Source organism: Mauremys mutica, chromosome 17, assembly GCF_020497125.1.
Source record: "Mauremys mutica isolate MM-2020 ecotype Southern chromosome 17, ASM2049712v1, whole genome shotgun sequence".
NCBI lineage: Eukaryota > Metazoa > Chordata > Testudines > Geoemydidae > Mauremys > Mauremys mutica.
The window spans coordinates 28,331,503-28,348,385 of NC_059088.1; the positions used below are offsets into that span (position 1 = coordinate 28,331,503).

A 16,883-nucleotide genomic window follows, 5' to 3' on the forward strand; every position below is an offset into this window, starting at 1 on the left:
TCTGCTGTTGAATGCTCCAAATCATGATTTAAAGACTTCAAGTAGCAGATAATCCACCAGCAAGCGACCCCTGCCCCATGCTTCGGAGGAAGGCGAAAAACCTCCAGGGCCACTGCCAATCTACCCTGGAGGAAAATTCCTTCCCGACCCCAAATATGGCGATCAGCTGAACCCCGAGCATGCGGGCAAGACTCTCCAGCCAGACCCTCTGGAAAAGGCTAACAATATCCCAACATTGACCCTTTGTACTAATTACCAGTGTGGCACGTTATTGACCTATTGACTAAACCCGTTATCCTATCATACCATCCCCTCCATAAACTTATCTAGCTTAATCTTAAAGTCATGGAGGTCCTTTGCCCACACTGTTTCCCTCGGTAGGCTGTTCCAGAATTGCACTCCTCTGATGGTTAGAAACCTTCGTCTAATTTCAAGCCTAAATTTCCTGACTGACAATTTATATCCGTTTGTCCTCGTGTCCACATTAGCACTGAGCTGAAATAATTCCTCTCCTTCCCTGGTATTCATCCCTCTGATATATTTAAAGAGTGCAATCATATCTCCTCTTATCCTTCTTTTGGTTAAGGAAAACAAACCGAGCTCCTCAAGTCTCCTTTCATACGACAGGCTTCCCATTCCTCGGATCATTCTAGTGGCCCTTCTTTGTACCCGTTCCAGTTTGAATTCATCCTTCTTAAACATGGGAGACCAAAACTGCACACAATCCTCCAAATGAGGTCTCACCAACGCCTTATATAACGGGACTAGCACCTCCTTATCTCTACTAGAAAGATGCTGAATGCTCCAAGGAGAGACCCAGGAGGTGAAGCCGTGGGAGCTTCTTGCCCTGGGGACAGGCTGCTCCAAGGGAGAGGAGGCTCCCCAGAGTCCTGCCTGGCTTTGTGGGGAGCAGTCCCAGAGCATCACCCGGGGACTCCGTGACATACCACCACTAGCAGCTGCTGCCGGCATCACAACGGCACCGAGGCCCCGGCGTCAGGACAGATTGTCCCGGCGCTGCGAGGTGCACTGGGACGAGTACCGGGGTGAGGGCAATTCTCAGCTGCTGCCTGAGGCAAAATGCCCCCCCTCCCTCCCCCGTCAGCCCAGCAGGGCCTGGCCACTTGGCCCAGCCAGTCTGCCAGTGGGCCATTGCAGCGGGCAGGAGAAAGTCCTTTGGCCTGTCCAGCCCTGTCCTGGGTGGCAGCCACTCCTAGGGCTCCCCGCCCCCCAGTAAACTCCTCAGGCTCCTTGGGGCACCAGCGGGAGGCGGCGTCGCACACGCGGGCACTTTCTGTGCCGAGGGGAGGGACCCGCTCCCTGACAGGCAGGCGGGGCTGGCTCAGGTTATCAGCAGGGCCTCTGCCACGCACAGGCTAATTACTCATTAGCAAGGAAGCAGCAGGGAAGCCACTGTCCTTTCCTTGCTAATTAGAAACCAGCCGGAGCCAAGGGGCAGCACTGGAAGGAGGGGGAGCTTCCTGGATGCCTGGTTGCCATATGGGGCGCTTGCCAGGCCCCATGCGGGAGCAGTAGCCTCCCCTCTTCCCAGATGGGGAAACTGAGGCACGGGGTGGTTAAGGCCTGACTTTTGCTGGGGGTTGAGGCTGGTTACCAGCTCTCCACTTCAGGCTCCTGGAGTCCGGCTCCCCTCCCTCCCCTGACTCAGACCCATGGGAGCTGCTGGGCGTTATGAAAGCTGGTCCCTGGGCCCGGGCATCGGGCGCTCCTGTTGACATCAGCTGGAGCCGTGGGTGCTTGGCGCCAGTGAGTAGCAAGGTGCCCCTCCCGAACGCGGCCCAGCCTTGGCACTGCAGCTGGGGGCCTGGGGCCAGGGCAGGGCAGGGCAGGGCCGGCAGAGTCTGTGCAGCTGGATGGGACTTCACTGGCTGGACATGAGGCCTCCTGTGCGGGCCAGTCTCCCCCAGCGCAGGCTCCTGCACCGGGCGGGGGGCTGTCCGTCCCACGCAGGCCGGACAGGGATGGAGGCTCCATAACCCCTGGCCACGGACACCGGCTGGGGCTGAGGGCGCTCTGACGATAGAGCCCATCCAGACTTGGCGGCTGCATGACCCATCTGGCTGCCCCGCCTCAGAAAAGGGGGTGAATGGGGCGTGGATTTGTAACTGATGTGGGGCAGCGCTCTGGCCTGGGGCGGCGACGTGATCACAATGCTTCCCCCGGCCTCGGAACCGGGATCTCTGCTGCTTTCCCTGCTGGGCTGAGGGAGGCCAAGTCTCGGCCCCTCTGCCGGAGCTCCAGTGACCCGTGCGCGGCCCCAGAGCCATGACCGCAGCTTATGGGCCCTGTTCCCTTTCGGTCCCGGCTCCAGGGGAGATGCCGACCATGGCGACACGGCCGTGGGGCGGGGAGAGCTCCCAGATCAGAGCCACCCCAATCCATGTGGCGTCCAGCCTAGTGCGGCGCGTGGCGTGAATTCCTGCAGCGTCTCGCCGAGCCGGGACGTTTCCTCTGCCCCCGCATATGGAGGAAGGTTTTAGCACATCGGGTCTTTTTAAATGTATGGGGTGGCCGGGGACCCTCTGTCCCTGTGCCAGCTGTGGGGAAAACATGCAGGGGCTGAGCCAGCGGGAGGAGTGGGGAGGTGACAGGCCAAGAGGAAACTGGCCACATGTCCCACAATCCCCATGTCCTGTGCACATGCAGGGCCTGGCTTGCAGGGTGCTGCGCTGCATCTCCCGACATCTGGCTGCAGCTGGAGATGCAGGGGGTGGAGGGGGCGCTGCATTGGGTCATTCCTCTGCTTTTGGGACTGGAATTCAGCACAGGGAGTTGGGGCTGCTGATCACGGAGCCACCTTGGACCCCACCCGCACTCAGCTCGCCTCGTAAATATCACGCGCTTGGATGCCGGCCAAGCAATTTCCTGCCCACCTGACTGGCCTGATAAATCCTTCATTAGGCTGAGCAGAGGCTTCCTCCGCAGCTCCTGCCTGGTTAAACAGCTGCTGAGCCCCACCCCAGAGGTGGCTGCATCTCAGAGCTGAGTGAGGGGTCCCTTGTAGAAATGGTGTGACCCTCCCAACATGGGGACTGTCCCACTTGGGGGCCCCCCTCCCATGGGCACCGATGGGGCACAGGCAGGCCTGCCCCACACGTGCCTTTCGGAGGCGGCTGCATCCCAGTGCTGGGTGAGTGGCCTGCAAAGCACTCTGGGAGGAAAGGCAGTAGGGACTCCAAGCGGCCTCCCCTTAACCCTGCCTTCTCCACCCCCCTGCAGATGAGGGACGTCCAGAATGAACACCTGACCCGCTTCGTCGGAGCCTGCACGGACCCCCCGAACATCTGCATCCTGACGGAGTACTGCCCACGCGGGAGCCTCCAGGTATCGCCGCGCAGGGGCCATGGGGTGGAGGAGATGCAGTCATGGGTAGTGGATGGGACTGGGAGCTGGGACTCCTGGGTTCTCCCCCCAGCTCTGCGAGGGGAGTGGGGGCTGGTGGGTTGGAGCAGGGGGCCTGAGAGCCAGGACTCCTGGGTTCTCTCCTGGTCTCTGGGAGGGGAGTGGGGGCTGGTGGTTAGAGCAGGGGGGGCTGGGAGCCAGGACTCCTGGGTTCTCTCCCAGGCTCTGGGAGGGGAGTGGGGGCTAGTGGGTGGGAGCAGGGGGCCTGAGAGCCAGCTGAGGTGGCGGGGAGGCTCCATGTGGCAGCCGGTGAAGGTTCGCCTGGTGCTGTGCAGAGCCTGCTGGAAGGCGTTGGGGCAGCAGGGGAGGGGCCCGGTGGGATTCCTGAGGAGCCCCCAGGCCTGGTCCCCAGTGCCCTGCGTGCTGCCGTTCCCGGGTGGGGTCGCTAGGCACCGATCCCCTGCCGATGGGAGGAGGAGAAGGGCTGTGACCTGGTGTCCAGGCTGGTCTCGGTGCAAACATGCAGAGCAGTGGGCAGGCCTGTCCGTGCCCCAGCAGTGCCCATGGGAGCGGGGGCCCCAGCGGGACGGTCCCCGTGTTGGGAGGGTCACACTTTGCAGCAGCGATGGCGGGGGCGGTGTCTGAATTAAAAGGAGGGGGCATGGCTGGGCCCGCCCTGGGCCCAGCGAGTGCTGGTGCGGGGGCTGTTTCCAAGCGGGATGATTTATGGGGGGGAGGGCGCTCCCCTCCCACGTTTCCTGTCTCATGACAGGCCTGGATTCCTGGCCGCGCACTCTGGCGCAGATGCAGTTCCTCTAATGACCAAGAGAGAGGCCCCGGGGGTCCCTGCCGGGTACCCCATTGGCCGTGGGGCTCCCTGTCGGCCAGCCAGGCGCCATGGGGACATGCTCCCTTATTCTCCAGCTCTCTCTGAACACGGAGAGCCGTCAAGTCCCCCACTGCCCTCCGCCCGGCCCGCCCTGGACCGTCAGCGGGTGGCCAAGCCCCAGCCGTGCCACGTGCGCTTTGCACCAGCGCAGAGCCCCCACTCCAGTGCCGGCTGCACGTGGCCCTGGTTCAGTACCGCGCCCACGCCAGGGGTTGGCGCCAGGATAGACCAGCCAAGCCTGGTCCGGTGCCACCCCCACCCCAGTGACCAGCAGGTCTCGCTGGTGGGGAGATGGGGCTGTTGGGGGGAGTTTGCAGAAGGATCCAGAGCCCTAGCTGGGGGGAGGAGGGAGAGCGGCTCAGCCCCCACCCCTCTCTGTGCTTGTGCCCATCCCATGCAGGACATCCTGGAGAACGAGAGCATCACGCTGGACTGGATGTTCCGGTACTCGCTCACCACTGACATCGTCAAGGTAACGGCCGGCCTCCCGCCTGTGCCCCGCACCCGGCCCCCCCCAGCCCCCTGCGCCCAGCCCCCCGCCTGCCCCCAAGTCCCTTGCACCCGGCCCCCCGCCTGCCCCCCCAGGCCCCCAGTCCCTTGCGCCCAGCCCCCTCCTGCCCCCCCACAGCCCTCGGCCCCCCGTCTGCCCCCCCACAGCCCCTGCCCCCCGCCTGCCGCCCCAGCCCCCATCCCCCCCAGTCCCTTGTGCCCAGCTCTCTGCCTGCCCCCGCAGCCCTCAGCTCCCCGCCTGCCCCTGCAGCACCTGGCCCCCGTGCCCAGTCCTCTGCCTGCTCCTCTCAGCCCCTCACCTGCCTCCGCAGCCCCCAGCCTCCCATGCCCAGCCCTCTGCCTGCCCCCCGCCTGCCCCCTGTAGCACCTGGCCCCCAGCAGCCCCCAGGCCCCCTGCCTCCCCTCCCCACCTGCCTGCCCCTGCAGCGCCCCCTCCAGCTCCCTGCAGTGCCCAATGCCCATACGCAGCCCTGTGCCTTCCCCATGGGGCCTCAGCCCCGCTCTGACCCAGGCACCAGCTCTGCTGCCCCCCAGCAAGGCCTGGCAGGGGATCTGGCCCAGCACCCCCCACCCCGCTTCTCTGCCCCCCCAGGGGATGCTGTTCCTGCACAACGGGGTGATCGTCTCCCATGGCAACCTCAAGTCCTCCAACTGCGTGGTGGACAGTCGCTTCGTGCTCAAGATCACGGACTACGGGCTGGAGAGCTTCCGCCTGGCCCCCGACTCCGACGACTCCCACGCGCTCTTCGCCAGTGAGGGCCGCGGCGCCCCTGGAAACGGGGGGGGGGCACAGCCTGGCTCTAGCCTGCTCACTCGGCCTGGACCCTGCCCCCAACCCCCGCTGGGCCCAGCCACGGCCCCCCCATCCCAGCCATGCCCCCCCCTCGACCCTCACCAGCCACGGGCCCCCCCCATCCCAGCCATGCCACCCCCTCGACCCTCACCAGCCACGGGCCCCCCATCCCAGCCATGCCACCCCCTCGACCCTCACCAGCCAGGGGCCCCCCCATCCCAGCCATGCCCCCCCCCCGACCCTCACCAGCCACAGGCCCCCAACCCCTGCTGGGCCCAGCCACGGCCCCCCCATCCCAGCCATGCCCCCCCGACCCTCACCAGCCACGTGCCCCCCATCCCAGCCATGCCCCCCGCGACCCTCACCAGCCACAGGCCCCCAACCCCTGCTGGGCCCAGCCACGGGCCCCCCATCCCAGCCATGCCCCCCCCCGACCCTCACCAGCCACTGCCCCCCATCCCAGCCATGCCGCCCCCCGATGCTCACTGGCCACCCCATCCCCCCCGCTGATCCCAGCCATGCCCCCCCGATCCTCACCAGCCACCACCCTCCCCCCATCTTTCCCTGCTGGTCCCAGACATGCCCCCCCAACCTTCACTGGCCACCCCATCCCCCTCCGCTAGTCCCAGTCCCAGGCCGGGTCAGCGGGGGGAAAGCCCTGCGGCTCGGATCCAGGCCCTCCCAAGCCCCAGCCCGGCTGGAAGGCCCCAGGTGGCGGTACCCACAATGCAGCGGGGCAGCCCCGCCAACCCGGGTATCTTCCGTCCTGCTGGCCTGGCCATGCCCCTCTCTACCCCCTGCTCCGGCTGACCCTGTCTCCTCGCCCCCCCAGAGAAGCTGTGGACGGCGCCCGAGCTGCTGCGCATGGAGGTGCCCCTGGCCCGGGGCACCCAGAAGGGCGACGTATACAGCTTTGGGATCATCCTGCAGGAGATAGCCCTGCGCAACGGGGTCTTCTACGTGGAGGGGCTGGACCTGAGCCCCAAAGGTGAGAGTGGGGGGAGGGGAGCCCGGGGGGGGGACTCCAAAAGTGAGAGTACTGGGGGAAGGGAGGAGCCCTGCAGGGGGGCTGGTGCCCAGCACAGAGGGAGTGCCCTTCGGGGAGCTCACTCGTCTGGCTGTGTAAACGGGGTGTTCCCGGGCAGTGTGCTGGGAGAGGAGCCTCTGTGGGGCTGGTGGAGGCCAGGGAGCAGAGTGCCAGCGGGGCAGGTGCTGGCTGGAATCCTGGGCTGAGGGAAGCCGGGCTTGGCCCCCCCAGGAGAGCCCGTATTTGGGGCAGATGGGGCGGGGTCCGTTCCCTGGACAGGTGCCAGGAAAGCAGGGCTGAAGGAGGGGGGTGGGCAGCCAGGAGCCCCAACCCACCAGCCAGCTGGAAGGCAGGGGAAAGCGGCAGAGCCAGGCAGAGAACCCAGGAGTCCTGAGTCCTATCCTGTGCACTCAGCCCTAGAGCCAAGTGGGGCATTCAGGGGAGGCTGATGTGGGAAGTGAGCCTGGGCCGTGGCCCCTGGGGGGGCATCTGGGGCCTGTGCCTTGCTGCCCATGGAGCCCCCAGCTCACCCCCGCCCCCAGAGATCATCGAGCGGGTGCAGAGCGGCGAGCGCCCCTACTTCCGGCCATCCGTGAACGTGGCCTGCCACATCGAGGAGCTGGGGCAGCTCATGCAGCACTGCTGGGCCGAGGACGTGCTGGAGCGGCCGGACTTCAACCAGATCAAGATCCTGCTCCGCAAGTTCAACAGGTGAACGCCCCGTCCCCCCCCCCGTCACTCCCAGCCCCCTCAAATCGGCCACATCAGCCCCCCCAAGCCCAGACTCCTCAGTCAGACCCTCCCCACCGCCTCCTGGCACAGGCCCCGCTCGAGTCGCCCAGCCCATGGAGGGACGGGTGGGACTGCAGGTCCGGCCCTGCCCCCTGATGGCTGGTCGTGGGGCCCTGCCCCAGCCGCTTCCACCCTGGTTATTCCATTGAGTCCCTGGGAGCGAGTGGGGGGCTGTGCTGGCTGCATGGCTGGCGTGGGGTGCCCCACCCCCGGCGAGGTCTGGAGGCGAGGGAGCTGCGAGGGTGGGAGAAAGGGTCGTTCCCGCGGCCCAGCACCCTCACAGCCCGTGCGTTGCAGGGAGAACAGCAGCAACATCCTGGACAACCTGCTGTCGCGCATGGAGCACTACGCCAACAACCTGGAGGAGCTGGTGGAGGAGCGGACGCAGGCCTACCTGGAGGAGAAGCGCAAGGCCGAGGTCCTGCTCTACCAGATCCTGCCCCAGTGAGTGACGGGCCGGACCCCCCATCCACCCCCAGGCAGGCTCCTTAACCCCCCGTACTCCCGAGGGCACCAGGCCTCATGCCTGAGACCAGATCCTAGACTGCCCCATTGGCACCCAGGCTCCACCCTCAGCCCCCCAGTGCTACGGGGGCCTGCTCCTTCTCCCCCAGCCGGGGGTTCACCCTACTGTTTGCCAGGGAGCCCCCCAAACACCTGGGCATCCAGGCCCCTTCTGCCCCCGTCCCTCACCCCGCTCTCGCTGTCCCCCAGCTCTGTGGCCGAGCAGCTGAAGCGCGGGGAGACGGTGCAGGCTGAGGCCTTCGACAACGTCACCATCTACTTCAGCGACATCGTGGGGTTCACAGCCCTGTCGGCAGAGAGCACCCCCATGCAGGTAACCGGGGGGGGCGGGGTGAGAGCAGCCCCCCCATGCAGGTAACCGGGGCGGGCGGGGTGAGAGCAGCCCCCCCATGCAGGTAACCGGGGGGGGCGGGGTGAGAGCAGCCCCCCCATGCAGGTAACCGGGGGGGGCGGGGTGAGCGCAGCCCCCCCATGCAGGTAACCGGGGGGGGGCGGGGTGAGAGCAGCCCCCTCATGCAGGTAACCGGGGGGGGGGGGGGTGAGAGCAGCCCCCTCATGCAGATAACCGGGGGGGCGGGGTGAGAGCAGCCCCCCCATGCAGGTAACCGGGGGGGTGGGGTGAGAGCAGCCCCCCCATGCAGGTAACCGGGGGGGGCGGGGTGAGCGCAGCCCCCCCATGCAGGTAACCGGGGGGGGCGGGGTGAGAGCAGCCCCCGCAGGCAGGTAACCGGGGGGGGGGGGTGGGGAGCGCAGCCCCCCCGCCCATGCAGGTAACCGGGGGGGCGGGGTGAGCGCAGCCCCCCCATGCAGGTAACCGGGGGGGCGGGGTGAGCGCAGCCCCCCCGCCCATGCAGGTAACCGGGGGGGGCGGGGTCCCGGGGTTCTAAGCCCGCCCTGGGCAGAGCTGCGTGGAGGCTGGAGGGCCAAGCAGGGGGTTCCAGGCACAGGCAGGGCTGGCGGCGCTTGGAGCCCTGGCTCCCGCCCCCACCGGCGGGCACAGGCCTCTGCTTCGGCAGAGCGGCCAGGCTCCTGCCTGCGTCACTGCTTCATCCGTCAGCAGCACAGGGACGGCGCAGCCAGGGTCCCCTGGGCAGGAGCCTGCGGCCCCCCCCCGCCTATCTCCCACCTCCCTGGGGCTGGCGCGTAAGGGGGGGAGCGCTCACTGCCCCAGGGGTGGGGGGATCAGGCCAGGCCGAGCCCCCGCAGCCTCTCACCTCCCCTCCCCCCTGCTGTGTGCGTTGCAGGTTGTGACCTTGCTGAACGACCTGTACACCTGCTTCGACGCCATCATCGACAACTTCGACGTCTACAAGGTGAGGGGGCTGCCTGGGCTGGGGGGGCCCTGCCAGGGGCGGGGGGGTCTGGCCGACACCGGCCTTCACTTAGACCGACGGTTCTGGCCTGAACAAATAGCTGCTCCCCACCCCGGGACAGCCCCCCGCATGCTGCTGCCCTGGTGGAGACGCCACTGCCGAGAAGTGCCCCCAGCTCTGCCCTGGATCCGAGGCCGCCCCCTGCTGGCTGGATCTGCCCTCCTGGCCCTCGAAATCCTCACTCCTGAGGCAGCTGCTGCAGCTCCACGCCCCCCAGCCGTGCCCTGCTGCTCTGTCAGAGGAGCTGGCACTGCCCCCTGAGCCACCCTCACTGCCAGGCCCTGCAAGGGCCAGTGCCACGGAGCAGAGGCGCTGCCAGGCCTGCCCAGCCCAATCTCCTGTCGCTGGGGGAAGGGGCAGTTTCCTCCAGACCCTGTCAGCTGGGGGCAAGAGGGCGCGTCTGCCGAGTGCAACGCTGGAGGCTCCTGGTCTGCTGAGGTTGCCTGGGCACAGGCGCGCACACGTGCGAGGGTGCACACACACGTGCGAGGGTGCGCGCACACGTGCGAGGGTGCGCGCACACACCCTTAAGCTGCCTGGACAGAGATGCCCCCCCATTGCTCCATGGGCTCGAGCCTCACCACAAGGCCCGGAGCGAGAGCCATCCGGGGAGGTGGGGGCAGCGTGTGCGGCTGGTTTGCCCCAGGGCTGTGCTCCCCCCTCCCCCGCAGGTGGAGACGATCGGCGATGCCTACATGGTGGTGTCGGGGCTGCCGGTGCGCAACGGCAAACTGCACGCGCGGGAGGTGGCCCGCATGTCCCTGGCCCTGCTCGACGCCGTGCGCACCTTCAAGATCCGCCACCGGCCGGACCAGCAACTCAAACTGCGCATCGGGATCCACAGCGGTGAGGGGGGGGGCCTTGAGCAAGCACAGCATGGCCCCAGCAGTGCCAGGGAGTGGGCTGCAGGGAGCCCCCAGGGGACCCCCCATGCACACACTGACCCCGTGACAATACTCCAGTCAGCTCCAGCACAGAGCCAGGTTGGGCCAGGCCTCTCTGCAGTTCACTAAACCTGAGATTCACTCAGCCCAGGAGCGTCTCACTTAACAGGGACTTTCCCAGTGCTCAGTGTTCAGCCTTTCTGGGAGCCCGAACCCCAAATCAATCCATTTTACTCTGTATAAAGCTCATACACGGTAAACTCATCAATTGTCCTCCCTCTCTAACACTGCTAGAGAGCGATGCACAGCTGTTTGCTCCCCCAGGCATCAGTCACTTACTCTGGGTTTATTAATAAACAAAAGTGATTTTATGAAGTATAAAAAGTCGGATTTCAGTGGTTTCAAGTAATAACAGACAGAACAAAGTCAGTCACCAAGCAAAATAAAGCAAAACCACACAAGTCTAAGCTGAGCACATTAAGAAACCGATCACCTGTAATCTCGCACCCTCCGAGATGTTCCAATGAGCTTCTTTCACAGACTAGGCTGGGCCCAAGCCTTTCCCCGGTACCGTCCTTGTTAGGTCCAGCAGACATCTCAGGTGGTCAGCGGGGGGTTTCTCACGACTGGCAGCCCCCTTTGTCCTGCTCCACCCCCCTTAGAGCTGTGGCACAAGGCGGGAATCCTTTCGTCTCTCTGGGTCCCCACCCCTCCTTCGAAATGGAAACGTACCAGGTTTAAGATGGATTCCAGTATCAGGTGACATGGTCACATGTCCTGTGAGACCCCCCCCCAGTCTCCATTCCCCACGGGCTGGCCCACACGTACACAGGGAGGCTTTCAAGTAACTAAGCCCATTTACAACTGATTGTTTCTGGAGCAGCCTTAATGGCCTCCACTTAATATGTTTACATCAGTGATACAAGTTCATATCTTATTCTCCTAACTCCAGATATAGGAATAAGACACTTAGTAGATTACAGGCTTTCTAATGGCACCACACAAGGGGTATTTAGGGTAAAGCAAATTCCAGTGATGTCATATTCATCAGCATATTTCCATAAAGTGTATGGAGTGCCACATCTCAGGACTAGTGGTTAGAGCAGGGGGGACTGGGAGCCAGGACTCCTGGGTTCCATTCCTAGCTCTACCACCGGCTGACTGGGGACCTTCCTTGCCGGACCCAGGGAGCCGCTAGCGTGCAAGGCCCTTTGCACAAGCCCAGCACTATCAGTGCGAGGGCTGGTTGATTTGAATGTATGTGAAGCGGGCCGGGGAGGGGTGAGCCCTGGTGGGGGGGTGAAGCAGCCCTGGGCGCAGCCTGCAGGGGGGTGCCCAACGCTCTGTCTCTCCTGCCCCAGGCCCGGTCTGCGCAGGGGTGGTCGGTCTGAAGATGCCTCGCTATTGTCTCTTTGGGGACACGGTGAACACGGCCTCACGGATGGAGTCCAATGGGGAAGGTAAAGGGGCCAGGCACAGGGCTGGGGGCGGGGGTGCCAGCAAATGGGAGGCGGTGGGGAGTGGGGAGGGGTGCTGGGGAGCAGGGGGGCCAGCAGAGGGGAGCGGGTGGCTGGAGCTGGCTGGACTGGGCCAGTCGCCTTCCGCAGGAGCTGAGCCGAGGCCGGGCAGGTGGCTGCGGGGAGCTGGAGGGGGCTGGGTCACTGCGGGCGGGGGGGGGTGTCCCTGCGCTACCCACAGCCCCGTGTCTGTGGTTTCAGCCCTGAAGATCCACCTGTCGTCAGCCACCAAGAGCGTCCTGGAGGAGGTCGGCTGCTTCGAGCTGGAGCTGCGTGGGGATGTGGAGATGAAGGTGATGGAAGCATGGCCTCCCCCTGCCCCCACCAGCCTCATCGCCCCCCTACCAGTCCCCCCACCACTGTCTTCCCCCGGGCACTAGTACCCTCCCCATGGAGTCCTGCTCCTGTGCACAGCCAGGACACATGCCCCCCCCCCCCACGCTCCCCTCCCTTGAGCCCCGCCTGGGTTGGGCCAAGCAAGGGGGGGCTGCCCCGACCCTGCCACATCTCCTGACACCTGCCAGAGCAGACTCTGCCCCTGGCCTGCACCCGCCTCCCAGGCCAGGCTGCCTGGGACCCTGCATGGGGGGAGCACCCCCGGGTCCTTCCCTGAGCTTCCTCTGCTCCCGCAGGGCAAGGGCAAGATGCAGACGTACTGGCTGCTGGGTGAGCGCTTGAGCAGCACGCGGGGCTGACCGGCTGCCTGCCTACTGAGGGACCAGCATCCCCCTGCACGCCGGCCCGTCCTGCTTCTCCTCCGGGCATCGGCCCCTCCCACAGATGTAGAACTGATCAATGAAATTGTTTTTAATTCTTCACTTTATTAATGTAACTTCTGTTCACCAGTCACTACACTTGCCTACATTGTAACTTCTGTTTACTGTTTGCCATATTGTAATTCAAACCCCATTTTAAAACACTCACTCCATTTTGTAAAAGCTTCCTCCAACCTTCAGTTTTGCAAACCCTGCTGTAACCTTATTCGTTTAGTTTAGACGTGTGACTGAGGTATGGATGGGTGATGGAATCAACCTCCAGCCCCAGCCTGTCCTGATGAAATAAAGTTCAAACCCCACTGGCTGAAGCTGCAGACAAGAGCCCTAACAAAGTAAGCAGAGCCCACCCTAAACAGAAAAGGTGCAATAGAAGGAAGATCAAAGCCAGGTCCCAGGCTGAAAGTCAGGCCTGCAATTGATGGGTGATCAATCACCAAACCCAGAGGCAGCGTGACACAGCAAGACCTACAGACTCTGGATTCAAACTAAAGCCTACAAAAAGGATGGGTGAGATGGAAGTCTTTGGAGGGTAACATTCTGCTGCCAACATGGAAGGGCATCGGTGCAGGCCCAACAGAGACCCAGCTCGTCCTTGTGCCCGGCTTTCCTGGCCAGTTACCGCCACAAGCTACGAACCCAAGCTGCAAACTCAAGCCACGAACTCAAGCTATTTCAGGACTGGTAACTATGCAGCAGCTGCAGAACATCTGATTTTGTGTGTGTGTGTGTGGGGGCGGGTATTAGGTATAGTGTGTGTGTGTAAGAATTAAGATATTAGTTATTGGTCATAAATCAAATTATCATAATAAATGTGGCATCTTTTGTCCTGCCCCCTGAAAAGATCCTGTGTAGTTTTGTCTGTACAACACAGACGCACCAGCGGGCGGCTGAGCCCAGCAAGACACAGGCTGGGTGGGGACCCAGCCCTCCCAGCAGGGCCTCCACAGACACTTCAAACAACCTCCCCCCGCCAAGGGTCTCTGCCGCCCGCCAGCCTGAGTCAGGTGAGGGGGGAGCATGGAATGGTTGGACGGAGGCCTGGGGGGTGATACCCCTGCAGCAGCGTGGCCCCCAACCCCACCCACCTCCCAGTGCCCCCACCCTTGGCTCGCACAAAGCCCTGGAGCAGAACCACTGGCCCATCCCTGTTCCCAGCCCTCAGCCTCAGGGAGCTGGACTCGGAGCTGCCCCCTTCTCTCCAGCCCTGCGGTGGGGCCCCGAGCCGGAGCCAGGAGCCGATCCCACCCCCGCAAGCCCCGAGCCTTGTACCCTGGGGGGCCTGTCCCCCAGGCCCCGCCATGCTCGTCTTCGGAGCCACGGGTGTGGGGAGCTCACACAGCTGGGCATTCCCCCCCCCCCGCACACACACAGTGGGGGGCGCTCCCTGTCAGGGCGTCGTCACCAGAGCTCTACTCTTTGTAATAAAGCCTGTGTATCTTGCCCTCCGTGCGATGACGCCCGCGGGCCCTGGGGGGAGGGAGGGCAGGCCCCTGGCGGTGGGGGCTCGCGTGGGGAGGGAGGGCCAGCTCTGGGAGTAGGGGAGCTTGCAGGGCAGAGGGGGCCAGGCAGTGCATGGGCGCTGCACCGCCAGGTTCAGTTAGGATCCCCTGTGGGCACCGTGGTGGCTCAGGGCTGCCCTGCCCCTGCAGCCCAGCCCCACAGCAGTGGCATCTCCCACCTGTGCTGCAGGCTGGGGGGGGGGCTGCCCCTCCTCCTGCCCCCTGGAGCCCCAGCTGGGTGGTGTCTGTCCAGCCAAGGGGCGCTGGCTGGTTGCACTAGGCGGCACCGACTGGCAGGTGGGGCGTCCTGCCTCACGGGGAATGGGATCAACTGGGCAGGGACCATAGTGGAACTCCAGCCTCCACCAGCTCTGCCAGCACCCCCGCTCCTGCCCTCCCTCATACACAGCTGTGCCAGCGCCCCGAGCCTGACCCACCAGGATTGTAGGGGCGCCAAGCTGGGCATGTGGGACACTGCCGGGAGGGAGGGCTCAGCCCAGTCCTGCCCCAGGAGAGCCAGGCAGCCCCCCGCTCGGAGCCGGGAAGCCCTGGCCCCTGCCAGGAATGCGAGGGAGGCAGCAGGGCTGAGCAGGCACCTCCGGCCCTGCCAGGAACGCACAGGCCTGAACGGGACGTTCCCTGGGCTCATTTGTCAAAGTCAGCAGCCAGGCCAGCAGCAAAGCGCCCCCCCCCCCCCACGGGCTGGGTGAGCGCCCGGCTGGCTGGGGGCCCCGTGGCTGCAAAAACCTGCCTCTGACGCCCCCACCCCTGGGAACGGCATTTGTGCACTGTACCCTCCCCCCCCCCCCAATCTACCTGCTCCTGTAACCTGCCCCCAGTAGGCGCATAGGGAATCTCACTGGAGTGCCTGGCTCCCCCCGCTGGTCACTGGGGTCATGGCAGGAAACCTGGTCTAGCAGTGAGGGTGGCAGGCTTGGTGCCAGGACTCCTGGGTTCTATCCCCAGCTTTGGGTGGGAGGGGTGTGGGTTAGAGCAGGCGACGGGGGGTGGGCAGGACTCCTGGGTTCTGCCCTGGCTCTGGGTGAGAGAGGGCTCGTGGGGCGGGGAGGCAGTCAGGACTCCTGGGTTCTGGCCCTAGCTTTTCTGCTGACTGACTTCTGCGCTTCAGTTTAGCCGCCTGTAAGGTGGGCTGATGACGCCTTCCCGGGAAGGCTGGGCTGTTTGCCTCTGGGCCCCAGCCACGTGGCTGGAGAGCGATGGGGAGCTGCGGCAGCCCCCCCCCTCCCCCCCGCAGGCCACAGCCTCACCACTAGGCAGCAATTCCTGGGAGCCCTCACCCCTGCTCAGAGGCGGCTGCTCCCGGGGACAGGCTGCATGGAGGACATTGCGGGGGGACAGCCTGGGGCCTGGGACACCCAGAGCAGCCCAGCGAGTGAGCGCTGAGGTGGGGATGAACCCAGGCCTCGTAGGGGCAGCGCTGGGCACCAGTGGGGCTGGCCACGCAGGGTGGGTCTGTAACATGCTGTACCTGCAGCAGGGCAGGGCTCGTGCCCCTGGGCCAGCCCCATCGAGGGGTCCCCCTTCTGCTGCCCTCATGCAGGCTGGGATGGGGAACCTGATCGTGCCTGTGCCTAGGGGGGAACCACCAGGGAGGGTCAGATAATGGGAACCTCTGCTGTGGGGCTAATTCTGCAGTCGGAGGGTGAGGTGGGTCTCCCAGGGGGGGGATGGGATCTCGAGGCAGACGGATGGACAGACAGACAGCGGGTGGGAGGGTCCTGGGAGCCTGGGCAGGTCAGAGGGCGAGGGGAGCTGGTCCCTGGGGTCTCAGGGCTCGCCTGCCCTAGGGAGCGGGTCCTCCTGAGCCGCGGGTGAGCTGCAGCCACAGACGGGACCAATCGTGCCCAGCCCCGGCCCGGCCCAGGGCCTGTGGCCCACAGCAGGCTCTCTTGGGGGGCCCAGGGCTGTAGGGGGAGCCGGGAAGGAAGTAGCTTTGCCAGCCACGGGCCCCTGACCCCAGGCAGAGAAGAGCCACCCGCTGACCCCGTGACAATGGCAGGAAGCCTGGAACCGAGCTGGGGGGATGGGCTGGGGGCTGTGACCCTTACAACTGCCATGGGGGAGCGACTGGGGGGCACAATCCCAGAGCCAGATTTTAGCTCCCACTGCAGTTTTCATCACAGCCAGGCCGGGGTCCTGTGGGGGGCAGGGAGAGGCAGTGAACAGCCCAGGCCAGGAATTGCCCTGACGGAGCATGGCTGGGGCGGGCACCCTGGGGACACCCCCCCCCTCGCTGCAAGGGGGACCCTGCCTGGGATTGTGCTGTGACTGGGCCCTATGACGTCCACCGGGCACTGGAGCTGAGCAGCCAGGCTGGGCACGGCAGGCTCCCCTCACGCACGGCCCAAGTGGAGGGGGCTTGGTCTCCGTGGCCCAGGCAGGCTCTGGCCTCTCTGCGGAGGCGGCTGGCAAAGGGGCCAGTTAGCACCAGCAGTGATGGTGGTTGATGTGACATGGGCACTTTGCCCCCGAGGAACTGGGCTGAGACCCACATGGGGCCACCGAGCGGCTGCCAGACAGGCCTGACTTTCAGCCCCTAGGGCCTGTTCCGAACTGTCCTGGAGGTGGGGCGCTGCACCCTGGTACCCTGTTCCCCCCCCCCAGCCCCCAACAGCTGTCGCTTAGGCCCTCGTGATCAGATCTCCCTCACGCCTTCACTGTCCCCAAGCCCCCTGAGAGTCGTCCCCCCCCGTGAACACCCAAGGGAAACCAGGCCTGGGCTTGGCAGGGACCCAGCGCCGCCCGGGGGATCGAGCTTATCACCCCGGCTGTGGTGCTCTCTGCTGTGCCTGGCCTCCTCCTACACTTCCCCTTCTGGCTCCCAGTTCCCTGCACTCCTGTATCTGATCAGCGCTGGGACGGAGGGGAGGGGAGGCGGCTAGTGAAACTGTGGAACAAGTTATGTGCCAAACAG

General features: G+C 65.1%; 1 protein-coding gene across 1 annotated transcript in view; it reads left to right on the plus strand.

Moving 5' to 3' along the window:
- NPR1 (natriuretic peptide receptor 1) overlaps positions 1 to 12,937 on the plus strand; it is a 34,487-nt gene extending 21,550 nt beyond the window's left edge. Inside the window, exons 11-22 of the mRNA XM_044991837.1 lie at positions 3,241 to 3,345; positions 4,653 to 4,724; positions 5,355 to 5,514; positions 6,388 to 6,543; positions 7,125 to 7,293; positions 7,672 to 7,818; positions 8,089 to 8,212; positions 9,144 to 9,212; positions 9,944 to 10,118; positions 11,518 to 11,616; positions 11,875 to 11,966; positions 12,306 to 12,937. Of these exons, the coding sequence (XP_044847772.1) occupies positions 3,241 to 3,345; positions 4,653 to 4,724; positions 5,355 to 5,514; positions 6,388 to 6,543; positions 7,125 to 7,293; positions 7,672 to 7,818; positions 8,089 to 8,212; positions 9,144 to 9,212; positions 9,944 to 10,118; positions 11,518 to 11,616; positions 11,875 to 11,966; positions 12,306 to 12,368 (1,431 nt within the window). The 3' untranslated portion in view covers positions 12,369 to 12,937. The remainder of the gene's footprint in view (positions 1 to 3,240; positions 3,346 to 4,652; positions 4,725 to 5,354; positions 5,515 to 6,387; positions 6,544 to 7,124; positions 7,294 to 7,671; positions 7,819 to 8,088; positions 8,213 to 9,143; positions 9,213 to 9,943; positions 10,119 to 11,517; positions 11,617 to 11,874; positions 11,967 to 12,305) is intronic.
- Positions 12,938 to 16,883: the final 3,946 nt, after the last annotated feature.